Source organism: Haliotis rufescens, unplaced genomic scaffold (genome assembly GCF_023055435.1).
Source record: "Haliotis rufescens isolate VD_foot unplaced genomic scaffold, xgHalRufe1.0.p SCAF_2, whole genome shotgun sequence".
Lineage (NCBI taxonomy): Eukaryota > Metazoa > Mollusca > Gastropoda > Lepetellida > Haliotidae > Haliotis > Haliotis rufescens.
The window spans coordinates 16,268,760-16,287,657 of NW_025963890.1; the positions used below are offsets into that span (position 1 = coordinate 16,268,760).

The 18,898-nt window shown below is 41.2% G+C and overlaps 2 protein-coding genes across 5 annotated transcripts in view; one reads left to right on the top strand and one right to left on the bottom strand.

Annotated features, from left to right (window-relative positions):
- LOC124135638 (UDP-N-acetylglucosamine/UDP-glucose/GDP-mannose transporter-like) overlaps window positions 1-18,898 on the bottom strand; it is an 85,877-nt gene that overhangs the window by 62,763 nt on the left and 4,216 nt on the right. For 2 of the 4 annotated variants that reach the window (XM_046501065.2, XM_046501066.2), the window contains one exon: window positions 16,768-16,818. The exons of the other annotated variants lie outside the window; for them this stretch is intronic. In XM_046501065.2, the coding sequence (XP_046357021.2) occupies window positions 16,768-16,818 (51 nt within the window). The remainder of the gene's footprint in view (window positions 1-16,767; window positions 16,819-18,898) is intronic. 4 annotated transcript variants of the gene reach the window in all.
- The window catches only part of LOC124135637 (angiopoietin-1 receptor-like), a 55,922-nt gene that overhangs the window by 13,015 nt on the left and 24,009 nt on the right, over window positions 1-18,898 (top strand). The window contains exon 2 of the mRNA XM_046501064.2: window positions 15,017-15,157. Coding sequence (XP_046357020.1) covers window positions 15,017-15,157 — 141 coding nt within the window. The remainder of the gene's footprint in view (window positions 1-15,016; window positions 15,158-18,898) is intronic.

Sequence of the window (18,898 nt, forward strand, 5' to 3'; positions counted from 1 at the left end):
TTATAGATATTATGACAGTCGCAGGTCTATACTTTAACACAGACTTGCGACAGCCGCAGAGTTAAGGGTGTTTGTGAAACGAAGACCTGGCTAGAATATTATATATAAAACAACCAAACGAAATCTTTCATCATGAAACGCAGGTAGAGCAGTTCAATTTAACATGGACACCCAACTCTGGAAATGACGAAATCGGATGTATCAACAGGTCGTTTTTTCGAACCAAATAAAGTAAACCACGTTTATTACGAACACGCTCATAACGAACTGACGGATATAACAAAATGTTTTTTGGTTCTGTCCCTTTTCTGTAAATATGCTGGATATATGCTTATGACGAACTACGGTTATAACGAACATAAAATAGCGGCCGGTTTGAGTTCATTATAACCGTAGTTTACTGTACTAATCAGATGTCACTTGCACTTATTGTTCAGCGAGGTTCGGATATAATAAACTCTGCTGCAGTTTCATTAACCGAGAGTTGACTGGTGTTAAATGTCAGTCATAGAATTGTTCAAATTCATGGTTGGTTACAGTAAAACTCCCCAAACTCGAACTCCTTTGATGTTGAATTGCATAACCTAACAGTGAACATCTTCCCGAGGCAAGGGAGTTAATTGACAGTTAAAGTCCAGTTTCCACCCTTGCCGAATTAGGCTGGAATTTCTGGGCTCCATCGTAGCGCCACCAGTTGCAAATACGAGTTATGTCCCTTCTCCAATCAGATTCCACATTTCATATCACTTGCATTTGATTCAAACAAAATGGCCGCGCCAGGTGGAGACTATCTGATCGATAATCAAAATCTATACTGTAATAAAACGAGTCTTAATTCGCGAAATGCATCAAATCACGTGACCACCAAGATTAAAAACATGAATAGATCTGGAAAATATATCTGTTAATGTCGAATTGGTGGTACACATGCTTTGCAAATCCTGCAATCGACCGATATCTGCACGACAGTTTACGAACCGGATTTCGATTTCGTAACGCAATTTTGCTTGGACTATGCATGGACTCGTTAGTCCAGCCAAAATATAACTCCATAATACCAGCCTAGTTCGGCAAGGATGGAAACTTTCACAGTCAGTTAACTCCCTTGCCTCGGCAAGATGTCTGTATCCCAGCTTTAACGACATTATACTCGTATGCATGTCAGCGTTTTGGAGCGATCCTGGAATGATCGATAGTGACATGTTCATAGGAGGACATCGATAGTGACATGTTCATAGGAGGACATCGATAGTGACATGTTCATAGGAGGACATCGATAGTGACATGTTCATAGGAGGACATCGATAGTGACATGTTCATAGGAGGACATCGATAGTGACATGTTCATAGGAGGACATCGATAGTGACATGTTCATAGGAGGACATCGATAGTGACATGTTCATAGGAGGACATCGATAGTGACATGTTCATAGGAGGACATCGATAGTGACATGTTCATAGGAGGACATCGATAGTGACATGTTCATAGGAGGACATCGATAGTGACATGTTCATAGGAGGACATCGATAGTGACATGTTCATAGGAGGACATCGATAGTGACATGTTCATAGGAGGACATCGATAGTGATATGTTCATAGGAGGACATCGATAGTGACATGTTCATAGGAGGACATCGATAGTGACATGTTCATAGGAGGACATCGATAGTGACATGTTCATAGGAGGACATCGATTGTGACATGTTCATAGGAGGACATCGATAGTGACATGTTCATAGGAGGACATCGATAGTGACATGTTCATAGGAGGACATCGATAGTGACATGTTCATAGGAGGACATCGATCGTGACATGTTCATAGGAGGACATGATGGAATAGAAGGTAATATGTGCCTTGCGACTGCTTCGGTCTAAAAGAAAGTGGTGACGGCGGTTTTAGTTTTGATTAAGTGTTAAATTGTATTGCATCTTCCCGAGGCATGGGCTTTAACTAACTACAAAAGACCAGTTTCCACCCTCGCCTAACTAGGCTGGAATTTCTTGGATCGGTCGTAGCGCCGCTGGTGGCTATTACGAGTTATGTCCCTTCCATGTCCCTCTTATTGACCAATCAGATTCAACCTCTCCTTATCACTTACATTTGCTTGAAACAAAATTTCAGCTCCCAGTCAAGACGATCAAGATCTATTTTGCAATAAAACGGGTCTTACTTCGCGAAATGGATCAAATCATCCGAGCAACGTAATTAAAAACATGAAAAGATTTTTTTTAAATATGTGTGTCGACGCCCAGTTCTGCCAGTTCCCGAAATCTGCACGTTGAAATCCATGTTGTTCACGAACCTGGTGTCTTTTTCGTTAAGCGATTTTTAGTGGACTATGCATAGACTCGTTAATCCAGCCAAAATGTAACTCCGGAATTCCAAGCCTAGTTCGGTAAGGGTGGATACTTGACCTATATAGTCAAGTTAACTCCCTTGGTACGGGAAGATGAATAGTGAAATTCTAACAACGGATAATCACATATCCCCAAAGACTTGAAGTAAACGATATTTACATGTACCTTAAGGACGTCATCAAGCGGTCATTCCTAGCACTGCTATATAAAAAAACGAGGCTTACATTATCGAGGTATCAATAGCATCACTGTAATTTTTGCTGTATATATGTCTTCATGTAGTTTCTAAACCGGTGTTGTAAACAGTAAAGGAATTCCATTTTGAGGTATTTTTTGTCACACGGTACGTTAACTCTTCAGGCCTTTGGGTAACTTTCGATGACTTCCTTTAATCGACTTTTTTTTCGATTGGCTTAAGCAGTTAGGTTGACATTCTAAAACACATTTCATAAGGGGTTTCATGAATATAAAATAGAACTGAGAGGTGTTGTTTGAGCGATAATGATATATTCAAGCACGAGCAAATGTCAAAACATATTCAACAAGTTATTAAGTCATAAAGCTCATTGAAAACTCACCAGAGTGGAACATATCGTAAATAAAATCTCGTCCTAACATTGCATAAAAAGACAAGTCAGCGAATGAATATAGAAATATAATTTACGACGATGAAAAAAATGACATTAAAAAATAAACCGAAGCCATATCATCACCATTAGGGAAATTTCAACAGGAAGACACTTGATTTTCAATGGCTGAAGACTCGACGACTCTCGTAACATAAGGAGAACCACGCGGCCGTTGACAAAACGTTTTTTCGACAAATTTAATCTTCTTAACATTTTCTTATTAGCTTTTGGCGCCAATGTTCCTCTGAAAGCAGACGCCTACGTTTCGTGGTCTTGGGGTTTAAGTCTCTCGTTTATTTTCAAAGAATAAAGACATGTTGAAATATCTTCTGATAAAATTATATCCGATTTACACTCGGCTGCAGGTCTCGGAAAAAAACACATGTTGGCATTGATGAATCTACATTACTTTTTGGACAAGGTTCACGTGGATAAAACCACGACAGCTATAATTAGAGATAATGCATATCATTAAGTCGAGACAGGTTTCTTAAAGAGTAAGTTTATCTATGTAAATATCAGTATTTCTAGATGTACTTGAATTTGAAAACACAACTGTTATTCTCTTCTAGCATTCATAAAGTTTGAAAAATATATAACGACAAAATGCATTTTATATTATGGTTCAATTTAGATCGGCATTTGTTTACCGTATTAACGCAATAATAATAAAACACAGTTTGAAGTTATAACAAAGGGACCGCCTCCGTGGTCTAGTTGTAGAGCTTCCGCCCGGAGCGCAGAAGGTCGGGGGTTCAATTCCCGGCCGCTTCATACCAATAGACGTTAAAAGATGGTACTTGTTGTTACCCTGTCTTGGGCTCGGCATTAAGGGGCTAAAACAAGGACTGGTCGGCTAGGAGTCAGTATACTGTGTCTGAGTGGGGTATTCATGTTAAACTGCGGCATAGTATCTCAGTGGGCTGACACTATGAATCGGCATCAGTCCGGACTAGTACAAGCAGCCACACACACACACACACACATACACGTGCATGCACGTCGCTATAGAAGTGCAATAATCTTGGACGCGACGCTAAACCCCATTCACTTTACCTATGACAAAGGTGACCACAGTAGCATACTTTTCACCATTTAACCATACTTGGCCATACAACCAACTTTCTTGAAATCAGAGAAAAAACAACAACAACAACAACAACAAAGTTTTGCGACAGAACATCAAAGAAAAAATGTTATTTTGTCTTTAAATGTGTTACTGGTGTTTATGCAAACGCCGAGCTTTCAGAAGCGGGGTTGTTGACTAGAACAGGTTTCAGCTATGTACAATACCTATAACGTCTAACGATGTTCAAATATGCAATATCCACCGCGATCATCAAACATTTCAACACATCATCATCATAACAACAAAATATCCATAAAAATGATTTTGAATTGAAATTATTTTTTTTTTTACGCAGAGACTAAAAGTCAAACTGTCATCAAACACACAATACCAACTGTTCTGGGTCCTAAAGGCGAAACTACTCAACAAAATATATGTACACTGCTGTAAGCGACGGCAGGAAACACAATGCGTTAGGGTGCAGTCCTACATACGACCACAGGCGACAACGTAGAGGAAGAGCAGGGCTTGGCTTTCATATGTAATACACGTAGACGCTTCCATTGTGACGCATTTCGGCGCCCGGATGTATTAACATGATATTCACTAGTCAGTTTGGCTAAACCAATGCACAGGACTTCTATATACTAAATAATACATGTTTTCGAGGAGCCAGACAGTATTAATATTAAAAATAAGATGCAACTGTATAAATGTATATAGTATTACAGTAGTTTTGACCCCCTTTGTCCGGAAACCCGCCCGCTGGACAATTACTAGAATGATTAAAGGTAATCATCGAGCTATCATTCCAAACGCTGCTTTAAACAATGGAACTTTATAGATAAGAACGTTTCAGGGTTACTTCTTGCCCTTCATTGGGTGTCTGTCATAAAGAAGCTGTTATCCATCAACGGTTCACGTCTTCGTGTTCTTCCAACCTCCCAGTACCCATCAAAGCATTTACATAGTTTCTAATCTCAGTAAGCTTAAACAGTTGTAAGTCTCAATTATCCGCCGAAACAGATTCCATTTGGCGTAAAAGGAAACATAGTGGTGAACATTATACGAATGGATCATTAAAAATCAGTGATGACACAAGGTGTTCTCGTAGAGTGAGTGAGTTGTGTTTAACGCCGCTTTTAACATTATTCCAGTTACATCGCGGCGTGTCAGCTTAATGTGGGAGGAAAGCCTGAAGCGATGCAGGTCTCAGACGTTTACCACTTCGGTGAAACCCACGAGCACGGGTATGGTGCTGACAAACCTAGAAACACAATCTGGGCGAACCGGGATTCGAACCGGGATTCGAACCCACAATCATAGGTTTCTGGCGTGCCCAAGGGACGCAACTCTGCACAGCGAATCGCGGCGCCATAGACGGCTGGGCCACCCGTGCCCCCTGTTCTCGTAGAGGGTAAGTATGTCCTGGCCTACCCGTAAAACATGTTCAATATCTTACTGACAGTTAATGAAGGCTCGGGGCGGGCGGGTAGCCTGGTGGTTAAAGCGTTCGCTCGTCACGCCGAAGACCCAGGTTCGATTCCCGACATGGGTACAATGTGTGAAGCCCATTTCTGGTGTCCCCCGCCGTGATGTTGCTGGAATATTGCTAAAAGCGGCGTAAAACCATACTCACTCACTCACTCACTAATGAAGGCTCATTTATAAGTACAGATCGTCAAGTCTACTGATGTCTAGCTTGTATGTTGATGTACAGGTCGCCAGGGAAAGATTTCATAAACGGGCATTGTTTGTTTACAGCGCATGCGGCGTGTTCATATCATACAACAACCCGACCTCCACTGGGCTGAAACAGGAGAGTTTTTCATATCGAAAATTTTTGCAAACTATTTTTCATGATAACACGTGACCTTATCATTCCTCAATTTGACGTGCAAAACATAAAAACCATCTGGAACTTCTTAGGAAGCCCAAACTTGTGTCAAACTTTAAACAGCGCTCGAGTGTAGGCAACGCGCGTTAAGTACATCTGTGTTATCGGGGGCCTGCAGTGTTGAATTTTATATATATTCTTTTTGTTTTCTGCGTCATATAATAGCTGCAAAGAAATGCATATTCATATTTTCAAGTACAAAGATGTAATATGTTTATACGCTGTGAAATCTACCATCCCGACGTACAAGCAGCGTCTTGTTCCTCTTGAACAGTGGGAGGGTTTGTGTATATTTCCCCCTAAGATGCTTCTGAACGTAACGATATATTAATGAAAGACTGACAGATATTTCACAAAAACCAAAACTGTTTATATTATTGTTGGACACTTTAAACTACCACCGGAAAGCTGTATTTCTTTATTTGTTAGTTCTGAGTGTTGATGTAATGCGTTCAACGTAGGACTGAAGGGACAATACAACGGAGTGAATGAATGCCATGTCTTTGTCAATTATTATGCCTATTAAGAGTAGTTATTTACCTATGCAATACAACCAAACAAATAACATCTAAATAAAAACAAAAACAAAACAAAAACACATCCCGTCAACCAAATAATATCTGAATTACGACCTATCAAAGATACAAGCAGATATATGTAAAAAATATGTTTGTTATATCCCACTGTGATATTCCATCAACTCGAAAGTGTCTATTAAACGAAGTAAGTTTATACTATCGATATTCTGGTCTGATGTAGACTCTTCGCTTGTCTCGAACTTCGGGTAACTCGAAATAGTTTGATGGTATTCGGTGTATTGGTTGCATTGAATTATATTTTTCTTCAAACCAATTTACATTGTCATTTTCAGTGATAACATTAATTGCAAATACTTAAAGACAATTGTTGTCATACTCGTTCAAACACCTTTTCTTAATCAGCATAAAACATTTTATTAAAAGGTGTAAATAGTCACACATGGGTAAAACAGCAAAAACGTATACCCCTAGCTAATTCAAACAACGGTTTAGACACGCCAGGTATTCTATTAAACAGAGCACAACAAATTGTTTACAGGTCACTTTCCTCCTGTATAGACTGTACGTAGTCTGTCTTACAGACCCTGATACATTTATATCAACTACAGCCCATGCAAGTCTATAATGTTTGGCAAGTCTAGATTACTGCAGTATCTGAAAATGAAGAGAATCACTGGGCTCTCTTTTTATTAGACTATATGTTAGTCTAAGACTGTACGTAGCAGAACCACCCAACAATCAATCGGGGAATTAGGAAAAAACAGTGCCCCCTTTCCTGAAGCTGACCCCGTCTTCGCATCTGAACTTCTCAGTCCAGGTCGTGAGAAGTGGAGCGATTGTTATGCGTTCCATATTTCAAAGCGGTTTTTTCTGTCTGTGCCACGCTTTGACGCAGGGGAAAGAGCTCCTTTACCCTGAGGCGAGGTTCATAACTTCAGATTTAATAATCAACGTAAGTGTTCTGTTAAATTATGCTGAATGAGGTCTAAATTCAAAAGATTCTTACGCAGCTCATTAAAAAATCAATTTCAGAATTTATTTGAGATCCATAGGCGAAATTGTTGAAGGGTTTCCGTGCCTAGTTTTAAGATGAATTGTGTTATATAACACGTTGGCTCATCCAAGGATAAAGTACATTTCGACAGTCAATCTGTTAGTTGATAAAACAGTTAAGATTATGGCAGTACTAAATATTATCCCTATAAAGAATTAACAAAGTCGGATTCAGTTCAGACTGCCAATCCTATTCATGTAAAAAATACCAATGGTCTTTGATTTGAACGACCAGTCAATTTAGGTAATAAATCACCCCACTTCAACAAGACGCCGCTATGCAGCCATATCTTCCAGTTTCATCACCAAAGCCTTATGCACTATCATCTCCTCCATCACTAGAACTTAAGATGAAAATATCTGCATATTTGGCCGAGCTTTGATGTTTTACTAATCTGCTTGCCATGGCCAAACCTCGACAGAAGGTTGCAGGATGTGCGTGTTCTGCCAGTAGCCTAATTAACCGTCCGCGGTAATGTTCTCCAAGTACCCACATCCGACCCAGTTCCTCTCCCAGACAAATTAAGGCTGGTAGGTCGAGCTACAATGGAGAAGGCTCCAGTCGGCGTATCGGGTTCGTCAGATGGACACGGATAGAGCAAATTTAAAAAATGTCTGAGACTGTTTTGCATCTTCGGGACTGTTTATTGTCCTAAAGGGGATCTCCGCTCTGCCCAATTGGCATGCAAGTGATCTAAGACTCTCAAGACAGGGTTGTTTTGTATGTTAACTGGGTAGTTTGTTTTATTATGTATATCAATACTCTATCTTATTAAACTTGACACTTGTTACATTGAGTGAGTGAGTGAGTGAGTGAGTGAGTGAGTGAGTGAGTTGGGTTTAACGCAGCTTTTAATTGTATACCAGTTACATCTCGGCTTGTCAGCTTGGTGTGGGAGGGAAGCCGGAAGTGATGCAGGTTTACCACTTTGGTGAGCACGGGTATGGTGCTGACAAACCTAGACACAGAATCGGGCGACAATACAGTCATAACTTCCATACTTCGTAATGCTAAGATCGCTTTGTTGAACATATAGTCCTTCTATAAATGGGTGCTCGGTCTGGTTATGATTATAGTTCCGGCAAGTTGGATTTAGGTCATTCTAAAACTTGTTTATTTATACGTTAATAATCCAGCCTAATTAAACGCTGATATACTATTTAAGATCGCATTGTGAAACAGGGCCCCTTTCCACAAAGCGATCTTAGCGCTAAGACGATCGTAACTTCCATACTTTAACATAGACCGATACACTATCTAAGATCGCATTGTGAAACAGGGCCCCTTTCCACAAAGCGATCTTAGCGCTAAGACGATCGTAACTTCCATACTTTAACATAGACCGATACACTATCTAAGATCGCATTGTGAAACAGGGCCCCTTTCCACAAAGCGATCTTAGCGCTAAGACGATCGTAACTCCCATACTTTAACATAGAATGATATACCAACTAAGATCGCTTTGCAAAACGATTGAAGCGCTACGTACATTTGTACAACCATACATGTAAGCTTGCCGTGGGAATCGACTGTGTAAGATGGGGCGGTCTTGTGGTTGGTGACGTGTCATCAGAACCCGACGGCGGTATCAGCATTTGTGTTACAAACAGAGGATATTATAATAATAAGTGCATTTATAATGCGCCAGATTTCATTCACCAAGTGCATGCTCATAGCGCTACACTAATATTACCCCGGTCACTGGATCAGTGAGCACTCGATTTTCATTCTCATCTCCCTGGGGAGTATACAACCCAAGCTGCCTGTGAGCTGCCTACCGGGTACCCACTCACTGCTGGGTGAACAGAGGCACATTTCGAACACATTTAGAAACTCTCAGGAGTCAAGCTGCTTAACGTGGTGAGGTGAAATGGGGTTTAACGTCGCGTCCAAGATTATTGCACTTATATAGCGACATGCATGTATGTGTGTGTGTGTGTGTGTGTGTGTGTGTGTGTGTGTGTGTGTGTGTGTGCTTGTACTGTCAGGACTGATGCCGATTCATAGTGCTGGCCCACTAAGATACCATGCCGCAGTTTAACATGAATACCCCACTCAGACACAGTATACTGACTCCGAGCCGACCAGTCCTTGTTTTAGCCCCTTAATGCCGAGCGCCAGACAGGGTAACAACAAGTTCCATCTTTTAACGTCTTTTGGTATGGGATCGAACCCTGGACCTTCCGCTCCCCGGGCGGACGCTCTACCTCTAGACCACGGAGGCGGTCTTTAGACAGATAGAGGTAATAAATCACGAGTCAGTAAATGAAGTGTGGACGATTCGATTATGCAAGGACTGCACATGTGACCGAACTGATGCTCCAGGTCCTGTTTAGATATCAGAGTACAGAGAAGGCCCATATAGAACTTCACTATATATTCCGTGTAAATCTTATACACCGTGCCGTTCACAGCTACGTTAAGAATGATGTAAAAAAACCACCAAGTTTATGCGGGAGATGTGGAATTTTGTCTGGCTAGGTTAATTTTTCCAGATGTTTTTATTTTCAGTTTCAGATTGACAGCTGTGACTCTGTGATAAGATATGTTGGGTTTCCATTTTTGAAATTGAATGAGGCAGGCCATGAAATGTGCTTTTTTGTGTGTATATTATTTTTCTCGTACATTTTGTTTGAGATTATAATCTAAACGTTTGATAACTCGCTACTGAGACATTATTTTCATTTAGCCGATCACGAGATAACGCAAATGCCTTGTTTTGTCATTGGGGCACATGACAAACCAGTGATTGGGGTAGTTATATATGCAACCCTCCAGTGTGCTTAAGTCAACTATTAAGTAATAAGTAATGCTAATGAAATGACGCATTCCTTTACAGAAAATCTTAAATCCGGGAAGAACATGTTTATCAAATTGTTAGAAGGTTTACAACTACCAGAGCAAGAGATACAGGTTTTTTTGGTGATCTAGTGGTGGAACGTCCGCCCGGACAGAGGAAGGTCCGGGGTTCGATCCCCGGTCACGTCATACTAAAAGGCGTTAAAAGATGGTACTTGTTGTTACCTTGTCTGGCGCTCGGCATCGAGGGAATAAAATAAGGAGCCGTCGTTCAGCATACGGTGTCTTGGTGGGGCATTCATGTTACACTGCGGCATGGTATTTCAGTGGGCTAGCACTTTAGCATTAGTCCGGACTATAGTACAAACAGCCAAACACACACACGTGCATGCACTTCGCTACAGGGTCGGTCGGGTAGCCTAGTGGTTAAAGCGTTCGTTCGCCCCGAAGACCGGGGTTCGATTCCCGACATGGGTACAATGTGTGAAGCCCATTTCCGGTGTCCCCCGTCGTGATATTGCTGGAATATTGCTAAAAGCGGCGTAAAATCATACTCACTCACTCACTCACTTCGCTACATGAGCGCAACAATCTTGGACGCGGCGTATTTCACCTCACCCTATGGCCAGCAACACAGAGTCACGTGCGGGTCAGTTGCAGTCAGGAAAGTAAGAGAATGGAAAGTTTGTCACAGAATCTTGTGGATGAGGTGTGCGATACAACAGGCTGACCATGCAAGTATCGTAACACGGTTCGTGGAGGTGGTTTTACTGCTAGTTAAAGTTAGAATACTTTGTACGAGTCGAGACTTGACCATCGCCTGGACAATGCTGTACCACCCTCCTGTAGTATTTGTGTTAACACCACGCAATTAAAGTGTTGTCGAACCATAGATGGACTTCTATATTTGAAGACGCATAGACGCAAAAAATCTATTGTTTTGGAGTATTGTCCTTTTTCGCGGTGGTGTCATCACTGATTTTTAGGCTGGAGTATTGGAATGGGGAAGGATGGCAGTATTCGTGTATGAGTATTGATGTTTGTTACTTGTTTTTTTAAGCTCAAACTTTTTTTTAATGATTTTTTAAAAAGTTAGTGTCTCATAGGTCATGTTGGTCAGACATTGTACCCAAACCCACCCGCTTTAATTAATTATATAATTAAAAATCATCTTCTTTTTCTCTGAAAACGTTAGTGTTTTTGACTGTTTATCTCAATATTATGCCTTCGATACGACCCATATTAGTAAACAAACCTCCAGACACACGATACTGAAACACCATCACTTTTCATGAAACCAGTGAGTCGCAAAGACACAACAACTCCATAGCTATGATAAACAATTCCCATACGTTGTCGAATAGATTACATCCCGTTGATTCCATGGTTAAATTAAAGAGAATTCACAAAGAATTATGTCAGTGAAACTATTTCAATTTCGGAATAAGGTCTCATTATGATTCGAGACAGTGACCCTTGAATGTTTTGAAATTATGTTCATTTTAATTTTCAACATAAAGTTCCCATTTTATGTTTATTGCCAAAATACATTGCTTCCTCACATCGGGACATTTAACAAGTATATTAATAATATAAATGATGTTATTTCACCTCTAATCACCATGGCGACGTCTGGTTAATTCATTACCACTGATATTTCAAGAGGCTTCTCAAATAACTCTCTTCAAATGCGTCTTAGATCTTATTTCCAACATTCCATATAACGTCACGTGCCTGTCGAGAACATGTGGTTCCGTGACCACTCGTTTCATTCCGGGACCAGCCGAATGGCACGTTACGAAGTAGGGCGAGTGGCGACGAATATTTATGTGTGAGAAGCTTAAGTGGGTTGGAGCCCAGGAAATACGTAAATATCATGTCTAAATTCGTTTGAATTTTCCCTTTATAGAAACGTTGTGTTTGACATCCCGTGGGATAAATTATGTAACTTCGAAGCCACTATATCCCATGTCAAATACACTGTAACCTAACCAATCACTATCATTCCAGCGTAACAGTATTTTTGAACGATGTGCTCTGATTACAAAAAAAGTATTTGTTTAGTCTTGTTGAATAACGGGTATATTGAGTGTAACTGATGAGATAATGTTTGTTTATTTTGTCTTTATGTATTTCATTCCGTTTCTCTCGTCGTGAGATACGTCAAGGCACATGTCGATGCTATACGGTTTATTTCTAAGAAAAGACGTGCTCATCGGTTATCTGTTTAATGGCGCGTGTCACTGAAGGAGACAAACTCTCTGGCAACTGATAAGGGCATAAACTAATATTATTAATATTAATAATAATAATAACACGTTGCTGCTGCAGCGATGACGATGATGATGATGATGATGATGATGATGACATTTAACATGTTTAGGATTAGGTTTATAATTTAAACACATTTTAACTGTGCATTAAGCCAAATCTAATTTTAAGCATTCCTTCAGGGGACCTGTTTCTTAATAGCTTGGCATTTAACTCACTTGGAACATACGGCATGTGTCGATAAATGTCTTAATAATTCCCTGATGAATTGAAACAAATGTTCCTTCTTTATATCATGACACCCGGTGACTTTCGCTAGGTCAAAAAATACCCAAATGGAGATATAGCTAAAAAAAAGTAACTTATGTGTCGCGACAGTTACATTCTGAAGAATTGTGTTATCGGAGTCCCATTCTTTTTCAATGCCCATTTTTACAATCAGTATTCCTTAAACTTCAATACTAGCCATACACATGTCAAGGCAATTGTCCCCAAGTGTATATATGAGGTGTATCAGTTTTGAAATCGCAACTCCCGTCGTGATATCGTGACATTACACAGAATGTGAGGAGGTGGTCACAGTTTTCTATAAAAAAACATTTACGTAATCATTTTCAGTTTTTGGCACGTGATAAGGGTACGCGTACTTTGAAAATATTCTAAAAAAATAAAACAAAGTTTATTCCCGGCCATTCCAACATGAGCTATCATATTTTGTAAATACTATTATTTCTGTAGAAAATAGACCAAACTAGTTTTTCTCCCCTTGTATCGCTACGCAAGAATATTTGTCATTCAGGCGAGTACGGATAGCCCAGTGGTTAAAGCGTTCGTTTGTCGGGACGAAAGAAATTCTTCTCTTCTCTTAGAGAAGATCTATTTGACTTGTATGGTGGGGGAAGAAGGGTTAGAACAATATATTTGTCCCAGCTGTATCAAAAAAACTATTTATTTACTGAGTACCACCAAACAATATATTCATTTTCGCTATTTATGACGTTTCCGTACTTTCCAGAAAACAAACTTTTATCTTTTTCACCATGGCCAACACGTACGACCCCTCCCCCACTTCCTTGGTTTGTAGAAATGGTCCATTGGTTATGTCGTTTGGGAATTTTGCCAAAGACGGCGTAAAACCACATTCATCACCTACTCAAATGAACAGATTGAATTAAAAGACGTGTTACATCTGGAGATGAGACAATTTGAACTGGGAATACGTTCAGCTTCCAACTGAATAAACTGCCGAGTAAAAGAGGTATACACCCATGTTTGATGGTGGCTTAAAATGAAGCAAACATGAAACAGTTCTTTGATTGTTTGTTGTTTAACGCCACACTCGGCAATATTCCAGCTATATGACGGCGGTCTGTAAATAATCGAGTCTGGACCAGAAAATCCAGTAATTGATATCATGAGCACTGATCTACGCAATTGGTATACAATGACATGCATCAACCAAGTCGGCGAGCCTGACACCCGATCCCGTTAGTCGCCATCTTGCGACAAGCATGAGTTGCTGAAGACCAATTCTTACCCGGAATCTTCACGTGACTTCGATCTTGATGTATATGTGTATCATAGTTGTATTTTGGAACTTAAAGGGGAAGTGTACACGCAAAAATTACTTTCTTTCTTTTTCTAAACAAAACGCAATTTTAGAATTAGTTAGTATCTGTGTTTGAAAATATACACTCATTTTTTTCACAGTGAAAGTAGGAAGCTCACAATAGTGTGAAAATGATATGCCGTTATGAGGCCTTCGTTTTTCGAGCTAAACAGGCCTGAGTTATCTCCCTTAGATTATGACGTAATTGGTGCCAATTCAACTGGGTCCCTGTCTATTCTGAACGCAAAAGATATCAAGTACAAGTTTTCGGTAAAACAACATGGCCTACGACACACTCCGGCGCAGTGGTGACTCAGCATAACACTATGCTGGCTGGCATCTGAGACGCTAGAATGACACACCTGTACCTACACCACGTGAAGCGGCTCTAACAAAGCATGATGACGTCATAATGTTTATCAATTGGCACCAATGACGTCATATTGCAAGGGGCATAAGCCATGGTGTTTTTGTTATGGAAATAGAACACTTGGTAAATGTGAAAAATATAAATCGTTTTAATGCAAAACATATGTTGATTAATTGTGATATTTTTATATTTTTGTCTATGACACTTCTAGGTTAACACTTTTGTTGTGGAAAAAGTACAAGAAAATTAGGTTCATTTCCGTGTGAACTTGCCCTTTAAGTCTGCAGTGTTTTGGTGACTGTTTTCAGGCTTGTAACGTTTTGACCTAGTAACACTAATCCCTACTTGGCAATAACTTTGGCGGTAGAACAATTGGTCGAAAAGAGCTAAAAACAGTGTGTGTTTTTTAACTTTCAGATGGAGCGTGTCCTGATGGTCAGTATGGCGTCTCCTGCGAGAAGAACTGCGGCATGGGCTGTCGCAACAACTGCAACAAGACTTCGGGGGCGTGTATAGGAGGGTGTCTGTCAGGAAGGAGCGGCGAGTACTGTGACGTCAGTGAGTATACTCACACACGTAGTTGAGAGGGCGGCCAGAGGTGGTGGGGTGAGGGTGTCTGTCGGGATAGAGCGGCGAGTACTGTGACGTCAGTGAGTATACCGACACACGTGGTCGAAGGGCGGCTAGAGGCGGTGGGGTGAGAGTGTCTGTCGGGATAGAGCGGCGAGTACTGTGACGTCAGTGAGTATACCGACACACGTGGTCGAAGGGCGGCTAGAGGCGGTGGGGTGAGGGTGTCTGTCGGGATAGAGCGGCGAGTACTGTGACGTCAGTGAGTATACCGTTAACGTGGTTGAAGGGCGGCTAGAGGCGGTGGGGTGAGTGTGTCTGTCAGGATAGAGCGGCGTGTACTGTGACGTCAGTGAGTATATCGACACACGTGGTTGAAGGGCGGCTAGAGGCGCTGGGGTGAGGGTGTCTGTCAGGATAGAGCGGCGAGTACTGTGACGTCAGTGAGTATACTCACACACGTAGTTGAGAGGGCAGCTAGAGGCGCTGGGGTAAGGGTGTCTGTCAGGATAGAGCGGCGAGTACTGTGACGTCAGTGAGTATACCGACACACGTGGTCGAAGGGCGGCTAGAGGCGGTGGGGTGAGGGTGTCTGTCAGGATAGAGCGGCGATCCACGCAATTGGGACCGATGACATGCATCAACCAGGTCAGCAAGCCTGACACGGTGCATGTATTACCTTCATTCCTATATATGGTGTGTGTGTGTTTGGTTGTAATTCCATAACGACATAGCGTACAAAACAGACGGTCAAACACACGCACGTAGAAATCCTATTGACATGCGCAATGATATCGCAATGCCACTGTATGTAGTATCATTGTAGTTTACGTTACTGATATATATTGGAAGCCGAGTAAGTATTCAACATCAGACAGTAATCCTTCTGCCTTACGTCGGACCATTTCGCCTCTGGCATAGTTGTAATCCACCAATGAGTGACTGAGTTATATATGGGCTTGCCTGTTTGATGTTCGAGATAAGTCCAAATTGATCTGGTCGTAAACCTTTACAAAGTAAAATCCACGAGCACGGGTTTGTTGACCTACCGTTCTATAGTTAAACTATATGCCAATGGTACTACACAAATACATTCTTGATACTAACATGATTGATAACCAAATCGTTGTTTTATAGTCACCGGATTTTAGCAAAATAACGCAACGACTTAACCGTGTGATGAAAAAATATAAATCATTGAAATGTTTGTGTGCTTGTTGTTTAACGCCACGCTCAGCAATATTCTAGCTTATATGAACACGGTCTGTAAATAATCGAATCTGTACTAGACACGCCAGTATATTGAGTATCGATCAACACTGTTAGGATACGATGACATGCATCAACCAAGTCAACGAGCCTGACCGCCTGATCCTCTTATGACAAGCATGGTCTGACTATGACGAGGGCCCCATTGTACAAAGCTACCTTAGCGCTAAGATGATCGTAACTCCCATACTTTAACATAGGCTTATGATAGTCGTAGCGCTAAGATCGCTTTGTGCAACGGGACTCAGTTCTAATTCGGATGGGGAAAATAATGCAGTAAACGTATACATTAAAACATCGTTTATCCAAAGTCCTAAAATATTACTTACCTTTCTTTTGCCATGGTGATGACTTTTGCAGAAGTGTTCTGTACTCTTTTCCTGAATTCAAAATAATCCGACAAATTGGTAGTCGTGATATCTAAATTTAAAGTAATCAGAGTAAATGTTCTCTTGAATAAATGGAAGTGTAGGTCGCGGGCATTGTTGTGTTATCATTTTATAGGATCATTGTGAAAATTGCCCGTAGCGTGAATGAAATCATGCAGAATGAAAATGGCCCCATAAAATGTACAATCGTTCCACAGCATCTGTTCGCATTACACCTTCGATTATCCAGAGTATCATATATCAATTCTATTGTGATAACACCGTGTATCCGTGTGCTATTCCGTGCACACCTTCGTCTAAGAGGTGGCGTCGTTATATCTATTTCTCGTCGTAAACTATAGTTTCAATCTGTTAGTTAAAACCGCACTAAGCAATATTCCAACTACATGACGGCGAACTTGGAGTGAGTATGGTTTTACGCCGCTTTTAGCTGTATTCCAGAAATATCACGGCGGGGAACACCATAAATGGGCTTCACACACTGTACCCATTTGGGGAATCGAACCTGGGTCTTTGGCGTGATGAGCGAACGCTTTAACCACAAGGCTACTCCGCCGCCAGGACCTTTAAGTCACATGATGGTACAAAACAACGTTAGCGCTAAGACTGTCGTGAGACTATGAGACTATATAACAGGAGTTACTATCACCTTAGCGCTAAGATCGGTTTGTACAACGTTACCCTGGGCCCACTTGCACGAAGCGATCTTAGCGCTAAGATGATCGTAACTCCCATACTTTAACATAGGCTTACAATAGTCGTAGCGCTAAGATCGGTTTGTACAACGGCACCCTGGAGTTACGTACGTATTTCTATTGTGAGCAACGGTCCGCACAGTTGGGTTACGATGGCAGGTGATCAACTAAGTCACCAGATCTATTTGGTCACCTCCTACAAAATAGATCCACGGTTGCTGGTTGCCGAGCATCTGTTAGTAACCGGAATCCCACGGGGAAGATGCATTCTTTGGTACACGTTTATTGTTTGAAGGTCTAATGTATTTCTTAAAAAAATTGATAGGTATATTATACACCGGATAGTCGAGAATACTCTTTATAATAAGATCAAGACACCGTTTCAAGTTACAACACGCTTCCTTCGAATTCTTTGGGTGAAAAACGTCATCGTGAATTATACATCGTTTCGATCCCATTTTGGTGGGGCGGTGGGGTAGCCTGTTACGCCAAAGACCTGGGTTCGATTCCCAGAATGGTTACAATGTGTGAGGCTATACCTGGTGCACCCTGTCATGATATTTGGTTAAAACATTGTCATTCACGCATCCCCAATTCTATGAGAATTAGATATATGTTTGTGAGTTAGTTTCAACAGTAATCCAGTTACATCCGGTCAGCTTAATGTGGGGGGAAAGCCCGAAGTGATTCTGGTCTATGACATTTATCAATATGGTGACATCCCCACGCACGGGATTCTTGGATTCGAAAACACGATCATAGGTTTGTCACGCCTAAAGGACGCACCTATGCACAGGGAATTGCGGTCCACAGGTGACTGAACCACCTGTGCCCCTGTTAGACATACGAAAACCCCTATATGTTCTTCATGAATAACAGGGAGCACGGGTGGTCCAGTCGTCTATGGCGCCGCGACTCGCTGTGAAGAGTTGCGTCCCTTGGGCACGCCAGAAACCTATGATTGTGGGTTCGATTCCCGGTTCGCCCCGATTATGTTTCTAGGTTTGTCAGCACCGAACCCGTGCTCGTGGGTTTCACCAAAGTGGTAAACGTCTGAGACCTGCATCACTTCGGGGTTTTCTCCCACATTAAGCTGACACGCTGTGATATAACTGGAATACTGTTAAAAGTGGCGTTAAACCCAACTCACTCACTCACTCTTCATGAATAACACATTTCTTGTGTCCCCCGCTGTGGTATTGCCGGAAAATTCAATTGTTAAAAGCGACGTAAAACCCAACTCACTCACTCATCAATAACAAAACGATGTTAAACCAAACAAGCACATTCTTAATTGAAACATACGGTTGAAAAATCCTGATGATTAGTTCACGATGTTTCCTAAGGGGTAGATAGACATATAGTCATGGGCAAAA